This window comes from Chiroxiphia lanceolata, chromosome 10 (assembly GCF_009829145.1).
Source record: "Chiroxiphia lanceolata isolate bChiLan1 chromosome 10, bChiLan1.pri, whole genome shotgun sequence".
In the NCBI taxonomy this organism is placed as follows: domain Eukaryota; kingdom Metazoa; phylum Chordata; class Aves; order Passeriformes; family Pipridae; genus Chiroxiphia; species Chiroxiphia lanceolata.
This window is the reverse complement of record NC_045646.1, coordinates 23,419,522-23,439,723: the sequence shown is the minus strand read 5'-3', so window position 1 is coordinate 23,439,723 and position 20,202 is coordinate 23,419,522. Positions and strand designations below refer to the sequence as shown.

The 20,202-nt window shown below is 44.9% G+C and overlaps 1 protein-coding gene across 1 annotated transcript in view; it reads right to left on the bottom strand.

The window, feature by feature from the left end:
* Positions 1–362: 362 nt before the first annotated feature.
* UBXN7 (UBX domain protein 7) overlaps positions 363–20,202 on the bottom strand; it is a 28,208-nt gene continuing 8,368 nt past the window's right edge. The window contains exons 4-11 of the mRNA XM_032698070.1: positions 20,131–20,196; positions 17,921–18,033; positions 12,218–12,364; positions 11,708–11,798; positions 10,480–10,607; positions 9,690–10,083; positions 8,954–9,033; positions 363–5,716 (exon numbers count right to left, since the gene is read on the bottom strand). Coding sequence (XP_032553961.1) covers positions 5,555–5,716; positions 8,954–9,033; positions 9,690–10,083; positions 10,480–10,607; positions 11,708–11,798; positions 12,218–12,364; positions 17,921–18,033; positions 20,131–20,196 — 1,181 coding nt within the window. The 3' untranslated portion in view covers positions 363–5,554. The remainder of the gene's footprint in view (positions 5,717–8,953; positions 9,034–9,689; positions 10,084–10,479; positions 10,608–11,707; positions 11,799–12,217; positions 12,365–17,920; positions 18,034–20,130; positions 20,197–20,202) is intronic.

The window sequence follows — 20,202 nt, the reverse complement described above, 5'->3', positions numbered from 1 at the left end:
ACAACATCTGTACCAGGAGGACACTGACAGGTCAGAACAGAAAGCCCCATTTTCTCTGCTCTTCCAATTGGAAGGATGGAAAACCCTATCCCTGCTTCTTTTTATTAATTTTCATAAGGGTGTTTTTTCCTATCAAGGTCCCAAAAGTTTGTCTCACTTCAAGATTTTGTACCCTCTAGAATGGGCTGAAGTTTTCTTGGGCTAAGCAAGCAGTGCACTGTCGTCAACAGTTCCTTATCCTTCTACCCCAGTATCCCTAAGGAAGAACTCTGGAACTCCCCATGTAACACAGGGACAGACTTTCATTAGAACTAAACCAACAAATAAACCCCAAAACCGAAAAACCAACACCTGAAAAAAGCTACTGAAAACAGTTTGTTTTATTTCCAGGATCAAATATTACAATAGGACATTTACATATATTTATAAAAAATGCAGCAGTTGTGTATATAGATCAGAGGTTTCCTTGAGTTTGGTCCCTCCCAGCACAGTGAGCTGAAATCTTCCAAATGAATCCTCTCCCTCCTCCCATGTGAAGTTCGACATCACTGAAGAAGAAAGCGACCGTTGTAAAAAGTTGTAACTTCAAACTCGATGTTCCCCAGTTCGAGGAAACAGCCTCATTTTTAAAAAAAAAAATCATCTGTCCTAGAGTGTGGTGTCTGTGACGAGGCACCACGTCTCTGAGCTGAGTTTTACCCAGAGGTTCTTCATATAAATCTGGTCTATAAAATAGCACCTCGTCCCCTGCTCTGCAGACAGTTCCTGGATCCTCCTATGCCTTAAATCTCAGCACCATTTCACAAGCAGTTACACAATGACTCTTCTCTGTACTGCAGACACTCACAGCAACTAAAGCCAGTCCTGGATTTCTGCCATCACTCACAAGGTACCCATGGAAAACCCTGGATAATCCCAAGGCAGGCTGAGGCACCGATGCCGAGTGCCACGCTCTCCGACTAAGAACACGTGTGTGTATGTACATATGGCTCTATTTATTGGGAGTGGACAGACACCAAGCATCTCATGGACAAGAGGAGACAGGAATAAAAGTCATTGCAAAAGGGCATCCATTAACCTTCCCAGCTCCAAACACAAACACGCCCTTGGGCACTTCCAGCAACCCAGATGGCCAACACAAGGCTCAATGTCAGTTTGCTTTGTCTTTGAAACAGGAGCTGTTTGGTTTGTAGAACATAATTTGTTAAAATAAATAAATAGAAAGGGTGAGGGAGAGCAGAGGCTGGATCTGAAGCTACTAGAACAGCCAGACAAGGCACAGCCAGTTCTTATGGGACAGCAACTTTGCTCTTCCCCCACCAGAAGCACATCTCTGCCACCCCTTCTCCTCTTGGAATACAAGACCACCTGTTTTATCAACTTGATCAAAAAGGGATTAAACCAGAAGAAAGCAGTGACATTTAATACAAACCAAAAAGGAATAAAAATTAAGTGACAGGTTCCTGAAATGACACAGATCTTTCCACTGGCACCGACATTCCCACACAGGTCTCTACGTTCATAATCTGTTTTTATGTGGTTTAGACAAACAACCACAAACACCACGTTTCTGCATCTCTGCAGTGTTTGGTACCTGACAAAACACAGCCCAAGTGATGCTTTGCCCCCAAAAGAAAATTGGTTTTAGTTTAGCCCTTGTTGCTCAATTCCCTGTGAACAAGCTCAGTGCTCCGGGAGGAACAGGAATTTGAGACCCTTCAGCAGGGAGGTGGAGTTATTAAAACCTGAACTAAACCCAGTTTCTGCAAGGGTACAAACCACAGCACTGGCAGAAGGGGAAGCTGCAGAAGCTGGTGCAGGTGAGGGAACAAATTTGGTAATCTTTAGAAAACACGGCTCTGAAGGATGTGGACCTTGTGAAACACAAGCTGGACAGAGCAGAGGTGTCACCTCCCTGTAACAGAGAGGCAAAAGGTCAGGGAGCTCTGGGAGGAGCTGATGAAAAATTCTTGTTTAAATCTCCTTAGGAACAACAGTACCTTTGAATGCCTTTTATAGTCCACTATACCTTACAAGGCTATGTGCACATACTGGACATTCTTTTAATATTGGTGGTGTTAACGGAGCTGATTTATCAGGAAAAGCAACACACTTCAATGTCAGAAATTGTAAAAATCACAGACCTTAATTCAAAGCCTAACGAAAATAACCCAAGTGTGACCAGAAATGTTTGGCACAGCCTTCACCTGCCCTTTTGACATCCTGCTGTGAGGCTGAAGCTGGTCAATCAGCTTGACTTAAGAGCATGTGGCATCAGGAAGGTCCAAAATCCTTCTGTGGGCCTCTGAAGGATCACAAGTGGGAAGTAAATCTGCCAGCAGCACCTAGCAGGGAAAGCCAGTGCTCATTTCACCTTCTGTTTGTGAATCCAGGCTGTGACTGGGACTACTGGACATCAAATCCCAAAATGAAGCCCTGTGGGATGAAGAGCACAGGCAGAGGAAATAGCCCTGATGAGTTCTCTGCCCAGAAAAGCCTCCACTGCCTACATGCACTGCTGCTCCTCCAAACCCAGCCCTTGCAACACCACATGCAAATTCGGGCCAAGCAACACCCACCAGAAGCCACAAACCACAGCCATTAAAGGATTTGTTTCCTTTGTCCTTGGTATGTCAACATCTTCTTTCACAATCAGACCTAGCGCATTTTTTCCAACCTGTCAAAGGCAGTTTGAGCTGCAGATTTCACATCCAGAAGTGACTGTTGCAAAGGCTCTTTAAACAGTGTCCAACCAGCCCTCACCTTCGCTGCTGTCCCAGCCACAGCTTGGTTCATGTTTTCACCCCCGTTCCTCAGGACAGCAAAACACATCCTCCCAAGGGTTTCAAGGGGGATGAAGATCTGAAGGGGTTGTGTCCTGGCTGGTGCTGGTTTTTAACAGCTTTCAGCCCCCACAGCACAGCTGACTGACATGTGTGCCACAGCACTGGGTGTTGTTTGGGTTGGGAAGAAGGCAGAGAGAGGAGAGGAATGAAGGGAGAAAAGAGCCACGTGTAGGGACACACATCCCCTAAACATTCTTTTCTCTGTCTCTTGCTCTCCAAGCAAAGCAAAAGAAAACTGACAGAAAAAACACATTGTGCCACAGAAACCAATAACAACAACAAAAAGCCAGGATCATGATTTCTTGGAACAGAACAAACTACTCGAAACCAAAAGATGGGAGAAAAATCCCACTTTCAATGTAAATCTTCAACTTCATGTTCTTCTTTCCCTGCTAGAGCAACTCCTGGTGTCCTCACAGAGCTCACAGCCCAGTGAGTACGTGAGTACACACCAGGGAGGGGCTGGGGGAGAGAAGCTGCCCATAAACCAGACCTGGGAGTGAGAGGGCAGAGTCAATCCTGCACATCTAACTGCAGGAAAGCTGCTGTGGGACAACATTCCCAGAGGGGATACAAAGCCAGGCCTGTCCAAACTGAGCTAGGCCTCCACCAGCCAACACAGCCAAGAGCCACAATGCAGAGAGGACCCTGGAACCACCAAGGGTGCATGGGCAGGAGAGCAGGGAAGGTCCCTGTGCTCCCACTGCCCAAGGGACACGAGGGGCTGTCACTCTACACCTGTTGGGTTCTGCCTCCTGTTGGCAGCCTGCCTTCACCTGCCTGGGGCTGACCATGGAGGGGCAGCAAACAGCGAATTATTCCAACTACACAGCTGCTTCAGGAAGCACTAGATCTACATGGAAACACAAGTTATGTATCTGGATATCCCAGAAACTAAAGGATCCTTCAGTCCAGAGGTGCCACTGCTGCTTCACAGGCCAAACACAACCCCCCTCTCTGCTGCCCTGGCACCTCACTGTCCCACGCTGGGAGCTGCTTCCATGACAGGGTGTCCTTGCAAACCAAAATGTCATCTGGTGATACTGATCAGGAAACTCTGGTCAGATTTGCTTTCCTGACACTACATCCTGCAGTAGAATGCAGCCCGTGTTCATGCAGAAGGGAAATCAATTTATACAACTGCATGATTACATGTCAAACCCAATTATGAGCAGAAGACAGCCGTGAGCTCAAATTCTCCTGGGGAACACAAGACATTTTCTGTGATTCCTCACATTTAAAGGCTCCTAAGTATCCAGGCTAGTATGAAACTAAAGGCAAAATATCTTGAAAAATTTGAACATGGTAAATTTCTGACTACTGAAGTCTTTAACATGTACAGTCATCTGACAGTGGCAGAAGAAGTCAGCAGTTATGGCAGGTCCCAGCTGCCTTTCTCCTCACTGAGGAAGGGCATGTCAAACCAAGTTTTCAGTTGTAAATAAGCAAATTCACCAACCACCCTGATGGCTGTGCTGGTTAACTCCTGTCCCACTGTAACACCTGCTGAAACACCAACTGATCAACAGCTCCACGTCTACAGAAGACACTGGAGGAAAAACAGGGCACTGACTTCTGGTGCCAACCTCCAGAGCTGAAAGGAAAGCCTAAACAAAGGAGCAGCTTTCCCATGCAGGCCCCCAGCCCTAGAGGTAAGTGAACAGTAGATGAACATGGCAACAGATTAAAAATCATCACAGAGAGTTCAAGCCACCAGGCTGGGAAGCTTTTTCTGAAGCATTAATTCGTGCCAGTCACTCCTGGGAAAACCAACCAAGACACTGTGCCAAGGAAAAAAAAGCCAACTAACTGTCAAGTCTGTGGCAGGTGTTTTCAGAATCCAAGATCTCCACAGTATCACCTTCCGTAATCATTTGCAAAATCCTGAGAGCAAGTAAGAAGACACTTTGAGGATGTTGGGAAGAGAACCTGGAAAACCCACCCACTCCCACAAAGGAGTCAGTTCTGCTCCAGCAGTGGACACACAGCTTTCCCTCTGGGCCAAGCAGTCAATCCCAAATAGAGCACAGTTGGCTTTTTTGGGGGGGCTGGCTGGTTTTTTTACTATGTCCACTGGCAGTTTAAAGCAGGAGGAAAACATGAAGTCAACCTAGAAGCTTTTAAATTAGATGGGGGCAGAGTCCTTTACCACAGCTCAACCCAACTCCTTCCCAAAACCAAAGTGTTGGGTAAGTGAACCCTTGAGAAGGCTGGAAGGTTAATGGACACCTTTCATGTAGGGAATCCAAACAAAGGAAAGACTGTCCTGAAGATTACGCTCTCTCCTTAGAGAGATGACTCAGTGCCTTATCACACACTCTCTTCAAAAATAAATTAAACAAAACAGATTTAAGAATAGCAGCGAGAAGGGTTTGTGTATTATGGCCACTCCAAGCTTCAGCACGCCGGACACACCGATCACCGTTTTACTTTATCCCAGGGGAGCAGAGGGAAGATGTTCTGCCCAACACTCTCTGCAGCTGAGAAAGAAAATAAAACTCTGAGCACTCTCATTTGGTCAGTAGAGCAGGAGAAGGGAGGAAGAGAGAGGAGAAGGGAGGAAGAGAGAGGAAGAGAGGGAAGGGCCAGTCAGCTGCCTGTCTGATTCCAGCACTGCAATCCTATGACCCTTAACTGCATATTTAACAAGTCGGTGTTCCAGGCAAAGGGAAGAGGGGAGGAAGGCTGGGAGAACTCAGGCCACAGTGCTAATTCCTTTCCTGCACAAAGACAGTCTCTTGAGGACACAGGCCTGCCTCCTGTAACGTGATCTCATAGTCCAGGTGGGAGAGTTTCCTCCGGGGGAAGTTGGTGAGCAGCTCAAAGCGTTCGTTGGGGTATCCTTTGGACTGGACGTGTTTCACAAGGGCCTGGAGAGAGAGAGAAAGGCAAAAGAGTGTCACAGAATTCAAAAGAGGAACCTAATACACATCAGATAGACTATACATAATAGGACATTAATGCAAGAAATAAAAAATTAAAATTTGCAAATAAAATAAAAAGTTGGAAAAGTGGAAAAAATTTGGGAAAAAACTGAAATAAAATCTGAAAAAAAAAAGCCTTAAATGCACCCAAATAAAAGCCCCCTCACTTGTTTATCAGATATTAATCCTTATCCTAAACCTAAATGCTACCAAAGAGGCATTTTTTGTGAGGTAGCACTGACCAAAATAAATGCAGTACTTTTACTCATTTTTTTTTTCTTGCCTTCAAAAAGCAGGAGGGTTTGGGGTTGTTTGATTTGTGCTTTTAAAGCTCCTTTCAACTCACTGACTTCTCTGCCTAGAGTGGCAATTGGGACAGGATACAGAGGGCATTGGGATGAAGGGACATCAGCCTCACAATCCAACAAGCAGAGGCACCAGGAAGAGCTCATGTCCTTGCTGTGATGAGGGAAATTTCCCAAGAGCATAAATTAGGAATAGAGAAGTGGAGATGGGCAGAAGAAAAGAGGATACTGCAACAGAGCAAGACACAGGCAGAATGAAAAGCTGAAGCTTTTTTAAGAGAGGGGGAAAAAAGACAAATGTCTTGTATGCAATAAAATAGAAAGTGTGAAAAAATAGGGGGAGTTTCAACACTACTGTTACACAGTTTTGGTGGATAACTTATGCCAGTAAATTCCAGCAGCCTGCAGCACTCTTCTGGAACAGGTTACCCAGAGAGGTTTTGGACTCCTGATCTCTGGAAGTGTCCAAGGCCAGGTTGGACAGGGCTTGGAACAACCTGGTCTAATGGAAGGTGTTCCTGCCCATGGATGAGCTTTAAGGTCCCTTCCAACCCAAACCATTCTGTGATTTTATGATGGAAGGGGCTCCTGAAGGACCCAACCTCTGACCTAACCCACTCCTGGAAGCTTGCTGCTTGCCTAGAGATCCAGGATGTCACTGGTATGATTTTGGTGGGATTATCATCACAGTGTTCCAATATAACAATGACAGAGGCATTTCTTTCCCAAAGATGCACGGTGAGGAGAGACAACACACACAAGCTGCCCCAGGGGCAATTTCATCTGGATATTAAAAAGGAATTCTTTATCATGAGAGAAATTAAACTTTGGAGTAAACTTCCCAGGGAAATAGTGCCATGTCCCGTGCTGGAATTATTCTGGACTCAGCTTGAGAGGGCCCTGGACAAGCTCATCTACAGCCCCGCTTTCAACAGGGGGTTAGAGTAGGTGATCTCCAGGGATTCTGCTCAACCTGGACTTTTCCAAGGTTTGATGAGTGCAGGACAGACAGGGAAGGACCTGCATGGAGGTTTCCTCCAAATTCCTCAAAATCCACACACAAGCCTTTGGCAGGAGGAGACTGTTCCCCCACCTCCTCCTTTACCAGGACTGGTCTCCAACTGACTTTGCAGATTACAATGCCTGTGTCTGATGGGGAATGCAGGGAAGTGGGCTGACTTCCTTCTCAGGCAACGAGGATGATCAAAATTCCTTTACAAACCACTGGATTTAAATATTCAGTCAAGTTTCCTGCCCATATCCCTCCTTGTCCCCTTTACAAGCCAGTCTTTCCTGCACACCTGAAACACTTGGCAAACAAAAGGTACTCAGGGGAGCTGAGCTGCTGAACAGAGTAAAGTCAACTTAATTTGTACATAATGAACAAGTGCTTCTGTAAAAAATAGGGAAATGGGATTATGGTAATACTGGAAGCATGAGCATCTCCTGGAAACAAGAGCATGTAAAGAAGCCACACTTGATTGATAACAACACACTGATTAAAAATAAAACACTTTTAAAACCAGCCAGTACTGGTGGGTATCATCAGTTAAAACTCCTCAAGTGCAACTGTCTCCTTAAACAATTTCTTTTTCTAGTTCTGGCCAGCTTTAAAATGGAAAAAATCATCATGGAAATGATGCTCACAAAGAAACACCTGAGACTCAAATCTTGATCTGACTGAAACGGCTTTAGAAGATCATATGAGGTGAGCACACAAGCTGCCTGCTCAGCTCTGCAATCAAAAGATATCTTTACCCACAAACCTTGACTCAGCTCAATTCCTCTGCTGACTGTAGGGCAGAAAGGAAATCACATGCTGAGATAAATTTCCTTTAACTTCCACAGTCCATAAAAGGAGTCAAACCAGAAGGCAGGATTATCAGGGGATATCTCAGTATCACACCTATGTACTGCCTAAATAAATCCCTTAAGTGTTCAAAAGTGCTACATGTTTAATGACACACACAAATTTACTTAGCAGGCTGCTTTCAAAAAGCAGTTAAGCTTTTTTTTCCCCCATTTATTTTCAAGCAGGAGGGTTAAGAGCATGAGCTTAGGACACTGTACATTCCTGAAGTGCTGCAGACTAGGTGACAGCCTCATTTTCTGTATGAGACAGGACACTTCTCTCCCAAATCTGCACAAAATCCTTCTGAAGAGGTGTCCTTTTGCCTTCCCTAAGACTATTAGGTTGATTACACAAAAATGAGCTTAACTGGCCACCATGCCCTGAGAGCTCATGACTAACAGGAACACGGTGACCTCTCTGCACACTGCTGAGAGCACCCACAAAATCTGGATGGAAATGTCACCCACATCGACTTCTCCACGGGAAGTGAGGCCAAAGCACAGCTGAAACTGTGAATTCACTGTGAAACTGAAATTAATATTGTAATGAATTTGTTTGGGGAGAACTTCCTCCAAAGTCTGCCGTGTCATCCATGCCCAGAAGGGAGGGTGGAAGTATGATGGGAGTGATGGAGAATGAGAATGAAGAGTTTTGCTTTTGCTTTTATGGACAAAAATTTTCCATTTAGAAACAAAGTCCCACAAATGAGTGAGCTGAGGGCGTTTTATGGTAATTAATCATTAATGCAGAAGCCACTTAGAGCCACCACAGAATGGAAATGAGCAGTTTGGGGATTAAGAAAGACACTGGAGTGTACTGGGAACCCAAGCAGCAATGGTAACACACAGAGTGAGCAGGGTCTGCTGATCAGAGAGGAGTGACATGGAACACAACAGAAGGACAGTGCAAGCACTCCCTGGATAGACCTCTTCCACTAGATCTGATTTCAGCAGTGCCAGAGGTACAATAATTCTGCAGGTTCAGCCCTCCTGTACTCAAACAAGGATTCCCATTAACTCCACTCACCAGAAGTTTAGCTTGTTCGGGCAGTGAAACTTGTTCCCTCTTTCCATCTGGATACCTCAGCATCAGCTGTGCCTTTGGTCCTACACAAAGGAAGTTACTGCAAGTTAACAACAGGACTTGAGTTGAGTCCTTGCATAGATTTTAGGCACGACAGCACAGCAGGGTTAGGGACTGCAGACAAACACAGGGTTCCAGTCTATAAAGATGTATTTCTGCCACAGGTACTTAAAATATACACATCAAACTCAGGACTCTTCCAAAACAGTGGTGACTGGAACCAGTCAGTGTGCCCAGAGCACACTGCACCTGCACTACACCGGTGTGTGCTTTACTCCTGGGCAAGGTCTCAAACTAAGAAACCTGAGCTCAGGGACTTGGTCACAGCACCAACCCTGCCAGAGCCCAAGGAGTGTTTGGACAACACTCTCAGGGACAGGGTGGGATTGTCGGGGTGTCCTGTGCAGGGCCTGGAGTTGGACCTGATGATCCTTATGGGTCCCTCCCAGCTCAGGAGGTTCTGTGACACTATGACTAACAGGACTCTGCAGGCTGAGCCAAAGTGGTGCTGCTGCCACGGGGGATCACTGTCTGGTGGCAAGAAGTCAGTAAATCAGAAGAGATTCAGCTTTTTAAAACCAGGGATGAAACCATGCCTGCCAGAGTATAAACAGTGTCAGAGAAAAAAAAACAAAAACACACAGCAAAAGCCAGGTCATGATAAAAAGCTTTAACTTACCATTCACATCTAGGCCCCGAAACGTACTCTCAGGCTTGTCCGGTGACTCCTCCGGCGTCCCCGCATCGATGCAGGGCACAACTCTGTGGTTGGATGTCGTCCCAGGCTCAGTCCTTGCAGGGGCCTCAGGCTGAGGCCTCCGGCTCTCCTCTTTTTTATACCCCAAGTCCTTGTGTGGAGACTTCCTCAGCTTGGCAGGAATCTCCGATTCCTCCTCCTCCTCAGAGCCGCAAACTGAAATAAACTCCTCGCTTCCAGAAAAAAGCTCTGACTCCGACTCCTCATCCGACCGACTCTCCTGCTTGGCCTGCGAGGAATCAAAATGTGTCTCCTGCAGGGAGGCTCTGATGGCAGCTTCCAGCTGGCTGTCCTCACTGGCATCGATGAGACTCTCCTGTGGAATGCAGGCACGACACAAATACATCAGGACCGCTTTTAAATATGCACTGAAAATCAAAAGGGCATCAGTCTTCCAAAGGGAAGCTACTGAACCTGTCAGGAACAAACAGCAGGGAAAGCTAGTCATGCTATTATTAGTTAATGGCTTCTCCTTGGAGTTCTGCATGGAGTAATCCATTTTCCTCTCACACATGCTGTTAAATCCAAACCAAATGCTGAAAGCACACACTGCACAACAAACCGGCGATCCTGGGAGAAGGCATTCCCTGTATTTTTGCATGCCCTTGCACTGACTCTGTGAGTCTGTCTGGGAAATCGGTGGAGTTGGATAAAGACAGGCCAGAGTGCTCTTTCAGGTGCCTCCAGTCCTGCCAAAGGGCCTCATACTCACTGAGCGAGAGCATTTCTGGGGAGGGCTGGTGGAATGCCCGTCCAGCTGGCCATGCTCACTCAGGAACCCAGTCACTTGGTCCAGGAAAGAAGTCACATCCAGCTGGTGCCACTCCACGAGCTTCTGGCCTACGGAACAAAAGGCATCATGAAACATCATTTCAGCAAAAAATTGCAGTTCAGTGGTCAAACACACCAACTCACTGCTGCAAGAGTCCGTATTTGTGGAACTGCAGCTTCCCACAGGCTACCACCTGATAATTATGGAGCTTCCTCCTTCCACTCCCTTGAAAAGGGACAGACATAAATACAGACTCAGTTTATTTCCTTCTTTTCTTTATATCTATGGGAACATGAGCAGAGAATGGTGAATTTGTCTTCAAAATGAATAAACACCATACCACTTGGTTTATGAAGAAGTGCTTCTACATTCTTGCTTAAATTGATTCCAACCCTTGGCAAACAGCATCTGTTCCCAGAAGTAAAGTGCTAAGAAGAGAATCCTAACTTCAGTTGCAACAATAAAAAAATATATATATTTTTGGCTGGTTTAAAATCAAACATGAAGAAATCTCAGCTTTGATCACAGACATTATTACTTCAGTCCTTAGGAGACCAGACAAGCATGATATGACCTGACAGCTGCATTATATGATGATAAAAGAAGGTGCTGGGATACAAAAGAAAAAGTAACACTTTTTAAAGAACTGGAGGAGAGGCAGAAGTTTGACTGTTCAGGTAAAAACTGCAAACAAACAAACAAAAAACCCCCCAAACAACAAACCTGAAGCCAAAACAGTATTTCAGAATTAAGATGCATTTTAAAAAGTCACCACTGAGCCTCACAAAAATAGTGTGGAAGGAGCAGGAAGCCGACTCATGTAGTGCTTACAGATGTTGTGGTTTATTCATCATACGATTTCAAGAAGCTTTTAAAAGGAGAGTTAAAAAAAAGAATTAAATTCAGAGTTTTGCCACCAGGTGGAACTATTTTCACCTCCTAAGCAAAGTACTTGCTAAGCTTCAAATACACGAGATTTCTGCAAGTTTGGGGTGTTTTATTCCCTTAGTTCCTCCAGAACTGTGTCACTGCTTCAGCAACAACAAGGTCTCGCAGAGATTCTTCAGCCGAATGTAACACCAGCTGCAGTGGAAGGTATTCCAGCCTACAACTGCCAGTCCTCCCCAGGGGACAATAACTCCAGGTAACCAACTGTCACGTGCCTTACCTGTCCTGGGATCCAGGATAGAGACATAAGGGAAGTCTGCTAATTTATAGAACTGGATGTACCGCTGTCCTTCCTCGCTGTCATGGTACACCTGCAAAACACCCCGTCGGGCAAGTCAGTGGCTGGAGAGGGAACACAAGCAAACTGTGCCTGGAAAATGCACCAAGTTTTTTCTCTTGTTTTACAGCATAAACTACAAAAGGTACAAACAGTTCTCAGTAACCATGACAAGCTGAAAATGTGCCTCCACCTCTCCATGTATTAGATGCTATGTGGCAACACCTCGATGGCACAAGTGAAAGGCAGTTTTTGCATTCAAATGCATATCCCTGAATGACATCTACGTCCATAAACTACACATGCTCCATGACACACATCTTCTCTGCAAGTTCAAGAGAATTCCATTATGCCATTGCATTCAAATAAGCCCTTTTTATTTATTTTTTTTTTACTGTTCCATCTACCAAGGCCCCAAGTCACTCGCACATCCAGCCCCACTCCATTCCTCACCTGCCAAAAAATGAAGTGGTCCCGGATGATGTTCTTCACGGCCTCGTTGCTCCAGACATCGCGGTTGAGACACTGGCAGGCAAAGTCTTGCACGTTCTGAATGTTTATCATGAGCCACTTGTTCTGCATCTGACCACACTCCTTGGCCTGGAAGCAGAGAGGAAAGCTTTGTGAGATCAGACTGAAGAGCCAGACACCACCAACGATCAGAGATGGCTTCTAAAACTGCCAGACCTTCCACCAAAACCCTTCCCAGTGAGGAAGATGGACAGAGCTAGTGAAAAGGCATCCACAAGACAGAAGGCAGGGCTGAAGGATCTGCTTTAAATGAGCCTGGCTGAATTACAGAATCACATCGATGAACAGAGCTGCTGGATTTTCAACAAGCCAAGCACAGGGTGGGAAAAGCAACTCAGAGGGGGGACACACATGGCGATGCTGAATAAAGTATTTATCCAGGAAAAAGTGTAGTCAGTCACACTGGTCTGACAACAAAGACCTGCTCAGTCTAAAGATAAACCCGTGGATCATCTAGTTAAATAGGTTGCATAATTGACAGAGGACTTTCGTTAATTCAACAGGACCACTTTGCTGTTTTCTTTTTCCTCTCCCAGTTTTGAGTTACTCTATGACTGTCCAACTGCCCAATTAGGCATCCTTTTTTGATGCTCCTTTTCCAGACTGCAAGTGGGGAGGAAGACAAGAAGGCGCAGGAAGAAATCTTACTGGTTTGAGTCACAAAGCTGGCACTGTCTGATTGCCTGGTTGCAAGTTAATGGTAGGAGTTTGATCAAGAATGTAATTCTGATCGCTGAACTGTCATACCTGTTGAAAAAAAGAGGGCTAGATCAACAGCAGGAATGCTCTTACCACCTGGAAAGACTGGAACTGGCATAGGAAGTCCCTTCGCTTTCAAAAATATATATTTTTAAGTTATGTTCACCATCCTGCTGGTAATGTGCTGTCAAGGAATTCAAAAGAAAAAAAATTCAGAGGAATCAGGATGTTATGCAAGATTTTGCTGGTTTGGGCACTACTGTGTTCCCCAAACCAAAGTTTTTACTTTTGAAATGAATTTTAGCCAGTGTAGCTTGGAACAGTCAGCCTGTCCACTGCGTGACAGACAGACATGTGAACCCCACACACTCAGCTTCACCAAGGCAAGAATCTCAGCCAACAAAATCCATCTGCGTGGCCAAGTGCCCTGCAGAGACAGCTTCTGTTTCACTCAAAGGAAAAAAAATTAATGTAGAAGCACGGAACAGTCCTGTTCTCAAAAGGGGCCTCCCACTGACTACTTACCACTAATATCACACTGCCAGAATCCACCAGGTCACCAGGTGAGAAAAATGGGGCAGGTGACATTTAAGTAGCTGGTAAGGGTCTTAAATACAGTCATCATGCTTTTATTTAAGACTTGCTTTGAGTTAACTGTGGGTTTTGAGAATTTAATCTAGGAAATCAGTTTAAGACAAGGCCTAGAGGTAGTGCCCAAATATACAGGGAACAAAAATCCTTATGTTACTTGAGTCAATTGGATTGCCTTAGTCCTGTGTCCTAATCTAATCTCTATTGGATTAAAAGAACAAACTCAAAAATATATAATTAGAAAGCTGGAAAGTGCATCTCGCTCTTCTGCACTTTGTATACTTTTCAATATTAATGAAAACCTCTTGCTCTACCTCTCCTCTGTCCAGCTAAAGTCCTTTGAAGGATGGAAGCAGGAAATTCCACACAGAACATTTGCAAAGATGAGTTTTCACCTGTAGAGCAGGTAGAGCATTTGAAACTACTTTGAACTTTCTTCCAAAAACAGGCTTCAGATTTACCATTTAAAAGGACACAGTTAAACTGCTGCTATCTCACACCCACAGCTCTGCTCTTACACTGCTCCTGGGACTCTTCAGAGGGGGTGGAAGGACAAGAGTGTGGGGGGAAGAAATGCTGAGGGTTTGGAGATTATATAGGTGGGTCATTTGGTAAGTGACAAAAGAACAAGGGAAGGCTCAAGAGCTGCCTTGTGTATCCCAAAAGCTGCCTGATGGATTTAGATCCACTGTTTCCATCCCCAACTGCCCCCATTCTCCTCCCCCTTCGATGGACAAAGGCCAGCACCAGGCACTCAGAGAGCCCACAGACAGGGCACTACAGAACAGCCACTCTGAGAGCAGAGCCAGTGGAACTCAGATGCAAAAACCAAACCAAACCACTCCAGTCTGTCCTAAGTCTGCCTTTACCCTTTCCCAGCCACATTTTTCATCACTACAACTTAGAGCAGCAAACTGGTCAGACAATCTGTGAAACAAGTCTTGGTTTACACCCAGTGCTGGATCTCACTGCACAACCTCTGGCTCTTGCACTAGTAAAAATAACAAGTTTTCTTCTCATTTGACCTCTCTGAACATATATGGTTTAAAAATGTTGGGGTGGCTCAGCTTTGTGGAAATGCAATCCTCCTTCAAGTCAGCAGGAAGAAGGAAGTGGAGCCAAGCATCTTGTGACCCTCTGGACATCTGCGTGATTCAGGGTGGAAGATAACAGGTGACAGAGAGTCAGAGCAGGAGATCATCCAACAAGAAATCTCCTGTTTGTGCCACACTTACACCTCCTGCCTGGGGCAGGGCACAGATCCTTTCTCCAAGCAGCCACTCCTGTGCCACAGCTGTACCTGCAGGCCATGCTGACCCAAACCAGGACAGAAGCACCTTATGCACCACTAGAACACGGTGCCCAGATCAGCTTCCAAATTATTGCTGTTTGTTAAGTAGTAACAATTAAAACAAAAAAAATAATCAGTCTCAGCTGTAAAGCAGGGAGCAGCTAGAAAAGGCTTAACTTGTAAAATGGGCAAAAAAATCACACAGACAGACTCAAAGTTCTGCACCGTGACATCCAGTCACTTCAGTGAATCCCTAATGAGTGTTAAACACAGAACTGCACACACCAGAACCACCTCCTCCCTCAACAAGAAAGGTAAACTAAGGCAATTCAGTGTGTACCCCCCAGATTAAATCATCTCTCACATCACATGCACGAAGGGAGAACACCTGCAATTCTTGAAAGCAGCCTGAGATGAGAACTAAACCACTGTTTTCTACCAAGCATTTCTGGGGTGCAATTTGTTTATTGTGCTCGGGTCAGCAGATTCCACATTAAGGAAAGAACTCTGTTTAGTTTAGTTAATCACACACTTTACAAGTACTGTGATCATAAGTTGTTCTGCATGTGAAGCATAAGGTATCTTCACATACAGCAAGTTAAAAAAAACCCCAATGTCATTCAACACTTGAATTTTTTTCTTCAGTAGAAGTTAATCTCACCTACTCCCAAAGCTTGTATTACTGAAAAAATGAAAATGAAATGGCAACTTTTTGGACCTTACTGACAACAAAAACCCGAAGAGGAGCAACACACCATGAGCAACAAAGGTATGTGAAAGCATTAATAAGACCAGATGCCACCACTCTTGCCAAGTTTGAATGAAGTCCTAAATCCTAAATGATTCCATGATAAATGCACATGGCTCAAGCCTGGCTGAGCATTCCTGCACAGCCCTCCACAGGCTGGAACACACCACACACCAACCATGGTAAGGAAACCCCACTTAGATTAAAACTGAACTACAAGAGCATCAAAATGACAGTATTTAGTTTTTTGGCACTCTGGAACGTGATGAGCATCTCTGATTTATCCTTTGTTTTATATATGTTTCTCTCAGAGTACAGAGAAGGGAGAAGCCAAGAGCAGCTTGCTAGAGATGAATTTTGAGAGACTCTGGTCACTGAGGCCCCACACTGCCCCAGGCTGAAGCAGCAGAACAGTCTGCAGTCCAAAAAGGTAAAATGCAAGTGGTCGACACATTGAGAAGACAAAGAGTTTTATTGCAATGAAGCTGAGGAGCATCAGAGTGAAATGAAGGGTATCCCATGGGACAAGGAACTGTACAAGAACACACACCAGAAAGTGTACATGTCTTTAGAGAGGAGCTCCTGCACAGAACAAGGTGAGTATATACAACCCCCTCCCCCACTCCCAGCCCACCCTTCCTTTTTCTTTAAGTTTCAAGAGTGAATCAGAATGCAGAGACTTTAGGGCAAACAAATCCATCAATCAGTTGTTTCACTCTCTGAAACTACTTTTGACTGTGATAGATGCCACAATTAACGTTGCTAAAGTCTTGATGTGTTTTCAGCAAGACCTGAGGAAGGACTAGCCCACATCTCAAATTCCACAAGGAGCTCAGAGGGCACTCCCTGACTCTCCTGGAGCAGCACTGGTTGTTTCCATGTGAATTCCCATTACTGCTGCCTTTAATCATGTGTTTGCTGGCTTCAGCAGCAGCTCTGAACCCCAGGCCCAGGAGGTATCACCAGCTGGAAGACCTGACACACTTTCATTTGAAGTAAACCCTGAACCACAGATCACAGGGACATCTGAGCACCAAGTGCTTCAGGCTGCTCCTCTGCTTCCAAACTCCTTCCCAAGGCAGACACTGCTGTTCTCTGCCAGCATCCTTTCACACCTGGAATTTTGTTATAAGATTAAATAGATGGAAGGCACCTCAGAACAGGGGAATTAGTGACAAGGCAACTGATCCCTGGTGATTTGGGAAGCACAAAAAGAGATCAGGGTAACAGGATGAGAGCTGGAGACTCAACAAAGGCACATAGTGTTTCATCAAAAGTTCTCCAGCAGTGCTCTAGTATTTGTGCACAGCAGCAGAGGCACATATGAAAACAAGGTAAATAATATTTTTGTTCAGCTCCTGCAGTGAGTTCTCCAACATCTGTACTGCACCATTTGATCATTACTTTGCATTCTCATTAAATAATATTATAATAATAATCATTACCATCATCAATCTCAGCTATTCAAAGATGACCAGGAGGAAGTTCAGTAGTAACTGCAACTTCTGAAGGATATCTGGAAATTATGGGCTCAAAAAATGAAAATATATACCAATCTGCATATTCTCTAACCATTAGTTAAGTTGCTGATCCATATCATAACAACTTAGGATGAGATCCACACATGCCTACACAGACAAGAAAGGTGACACCTGAAATTATTGAAAGTTGAGTCCCCTGTAGCTCTGGGATACTTTCCCCATCACTACCAGATGCAAAAGACACCCATTTTATACATGAGCAGGGCCTCTACTGAAGATAAAGTTGTGGTTTCATGGCAAAGTCACCCTTAAATACTTTTAGTAGCTCAGGTATCAAAAACCACTCAGTTGTGTTAACTCCACCTGAGCTTCTCAGCAGGGCTGTGCTGCAAACTACCCTGCCCCTTGTGAAGTCCTTCCTCACCTATCCAAAGCAGTCCTCCTCCAGCTTTTTCTGTATCGTGCCCTACGGAGATACTCCAAGGGATTCAATTTTTCCATTCTGATGGAAATTCTGATCCCTTGCTCACCAAAGTCCTTCACCAAGTGTGATTTGCCACACTGATACTGAAACATAAACAGTGGGCTCTACATGGTCATCATCAACTCCTGCTGGACTTGATGACCCTTCCGAGGTGATACCACCACTGGTGAAGTTCTTCACTGTCACCAACGTTCCCATACGCAGTTCACCAAATTATTTATCACTGCACAGTCCTTTGCAACCTCCTGACCCTCCAGCCACGGATCCCCCCGTGCCAGCAGCCTGACACAGCCACCACAGAGGAGCTGCACCCCCCCCTTTCAGCCCTCACCGTTTCAAAGCTGCCCTTGTGCATCAGGTCAATGGGAGGCCTGAAGAGATCTGCCAGCGTCGTGAGCTTCTTGTCCACGGCCCCTCCGTTCCGGAGCTCCTGCTCCTGCCGAACTGCACCGCCCCGAGAGGAAAGGAGGCTGGGTTAGACAAAAGATACTCACAGGGTGGATTTATGGTTGGCTGAACCCTCAAACACAAAACTTCAGCGCTAGGCGCAGGGTTAGACCCCACCAAACAAGATCAGCTGGTATGTAAGGGCAGAATCCCACTTGTCTCGGCTTTCTCTCACTTTAGCTTTTAAAAAAACATCTTAATAAACCTGAGTATCAGCAGAGGGGGGGTCATATACCAGTATTTGAAAACAAATAAGTCAAAAGAAGCCATGACTTGTCCCCAGTGATGCTTTAAAAGGGGAAACTGAGCTAGATTGTAGCACTGTAATATTTCTACTGTAGTGTTTCCATTACTTGACTGTGGGGCAATCCCAGAGAAAAGAAAATCCAAACAGATTTAGTTTATATGGGGAAATCTCTTTGGATGTTTATATTTAATATCAAATCTTCCCACAATCAGCTCTAGGTACCACTGTGAACAGGTTTTCAGCCTGGTTTATCCCAAGTACCACACTTTTAATGTGTCTTTTAACTGCATCAGTTCCACCCAAAATAACACAGAACATATTTCCTACACAGACATGATCATGTACAGTAAAGATACACATGTACACAGCAGATACACAATGTATTTTATGGAACCAAGTCATCTGAAATGGGCAATAACTATCCCAGGACCAAAAATCTTCCAGTGTGGAAGGAGATGTCAGTGGGCCAAAGTGTACAAACCATGTCTGAGCAGACACACAGGGAACAAAGCATCCCTGTGGAACAGGCCTAGGAGACAGGAAATAAACTGGACTTTCATGGCCAGGGCTGCTTTTCCAGAGACAGACAGACAGGGATGTTCATCTATAAAGTTTTACCAAAAAGCATGACAACGTTTCACCATAAACCCTCACAATGAATTACATATTGTGCATCTTTAATGTCTTAGAGTAGAATCCCAGAATGGTTTGGGTTGGAAGGGACCTTAAAGCTCATCCAGTTCCAAACCCTGCCAAGGGTGGGGACACCTACCACTAGACCAGACTGGAATATGGTAAGAATAAAAATTGTGATTCTGTAAATGGTGCATTTTCATTTACACAACTGCCAGTGATTTTTGTAGTTAATGGAGTTCATTATTACTGCAAATCTCTCACCAAACCTATCAGAGGAAACAAAGTAATTATCAACACTTATTTTCAGTTTGGCAGCCCACACTTGTGTGGGAACATGGTCCCACTTGTGTGGGAGCCCAGGAACAAGGGACAGGACAAGAGGAAAGAGCCCCAGGCTGTATCAGGGGAGGGTGAGATTGGATATTTGGGAAACTTTCTTCACAGAAAGGGCTTGTCCAGCCCTGGCACAGCCGCCCAGGGCAGGGGTGCAGTCCCCATCCCTGGAGGGATTTAAAAGCCATGTGGATGTGGTGCTTGGGGACATGGGTTAGTAGGTGGTCTTGGCAGTGCTGGGAGAATGTTTGGACTCGATGGTCTTGGAGGGCTTTTCCAACCTTAATGATTCTATGGTTACACCTCTGGAATACTCCAGCAACATCAGCAACAAGAACTGCACAACAGCCATAACTCAGCTGTGAAATATCTGGTGTCGTGCTGTCACTATGATATTCTGTGAAACTTAATGGATTAAACAACAGCCAGTGCTTTGGCATTTGGAAATCCTGTGTATGAACAGACAGGGGCAAACAGCAATTCGAGTCATGAGAACCTCGTGTGTGGCCAAGGAAGAAGCCTCAGGGCTACTCAAATGTAATTCAAGTGCCAGAATGACCACTGCCTAGCCAAGAAATATTCTACTTGGGTGTTAGAGATTCTTCCCCCTTTCCTACTCCCTCTACAACACAAAAAGAGGTTTTTTCAGAGCTAGCAAGAAAGTATTTGCCATATGAAAACAGACAGAATATACCATAACAATAATGATTCTCTAAATCTAATAATATTATTCAAAAAAACTTCTATACCATAGGCAATTTAAAAACCATCCAACAACTGAAAGCTGTCCTAGCCTACAAGGGAAACAATTTTTCAATCTTATTTGAATTAAAAGTAATAAAACAGAACGTCAGGCTTACTGCTCTATAGACACTTACTGGTTTCTGTCTGAAAATCCCGGAAGCCATCGAATATGGAGCGCGCGGGTCTGCGTCTTTTAGGGGCTTAAA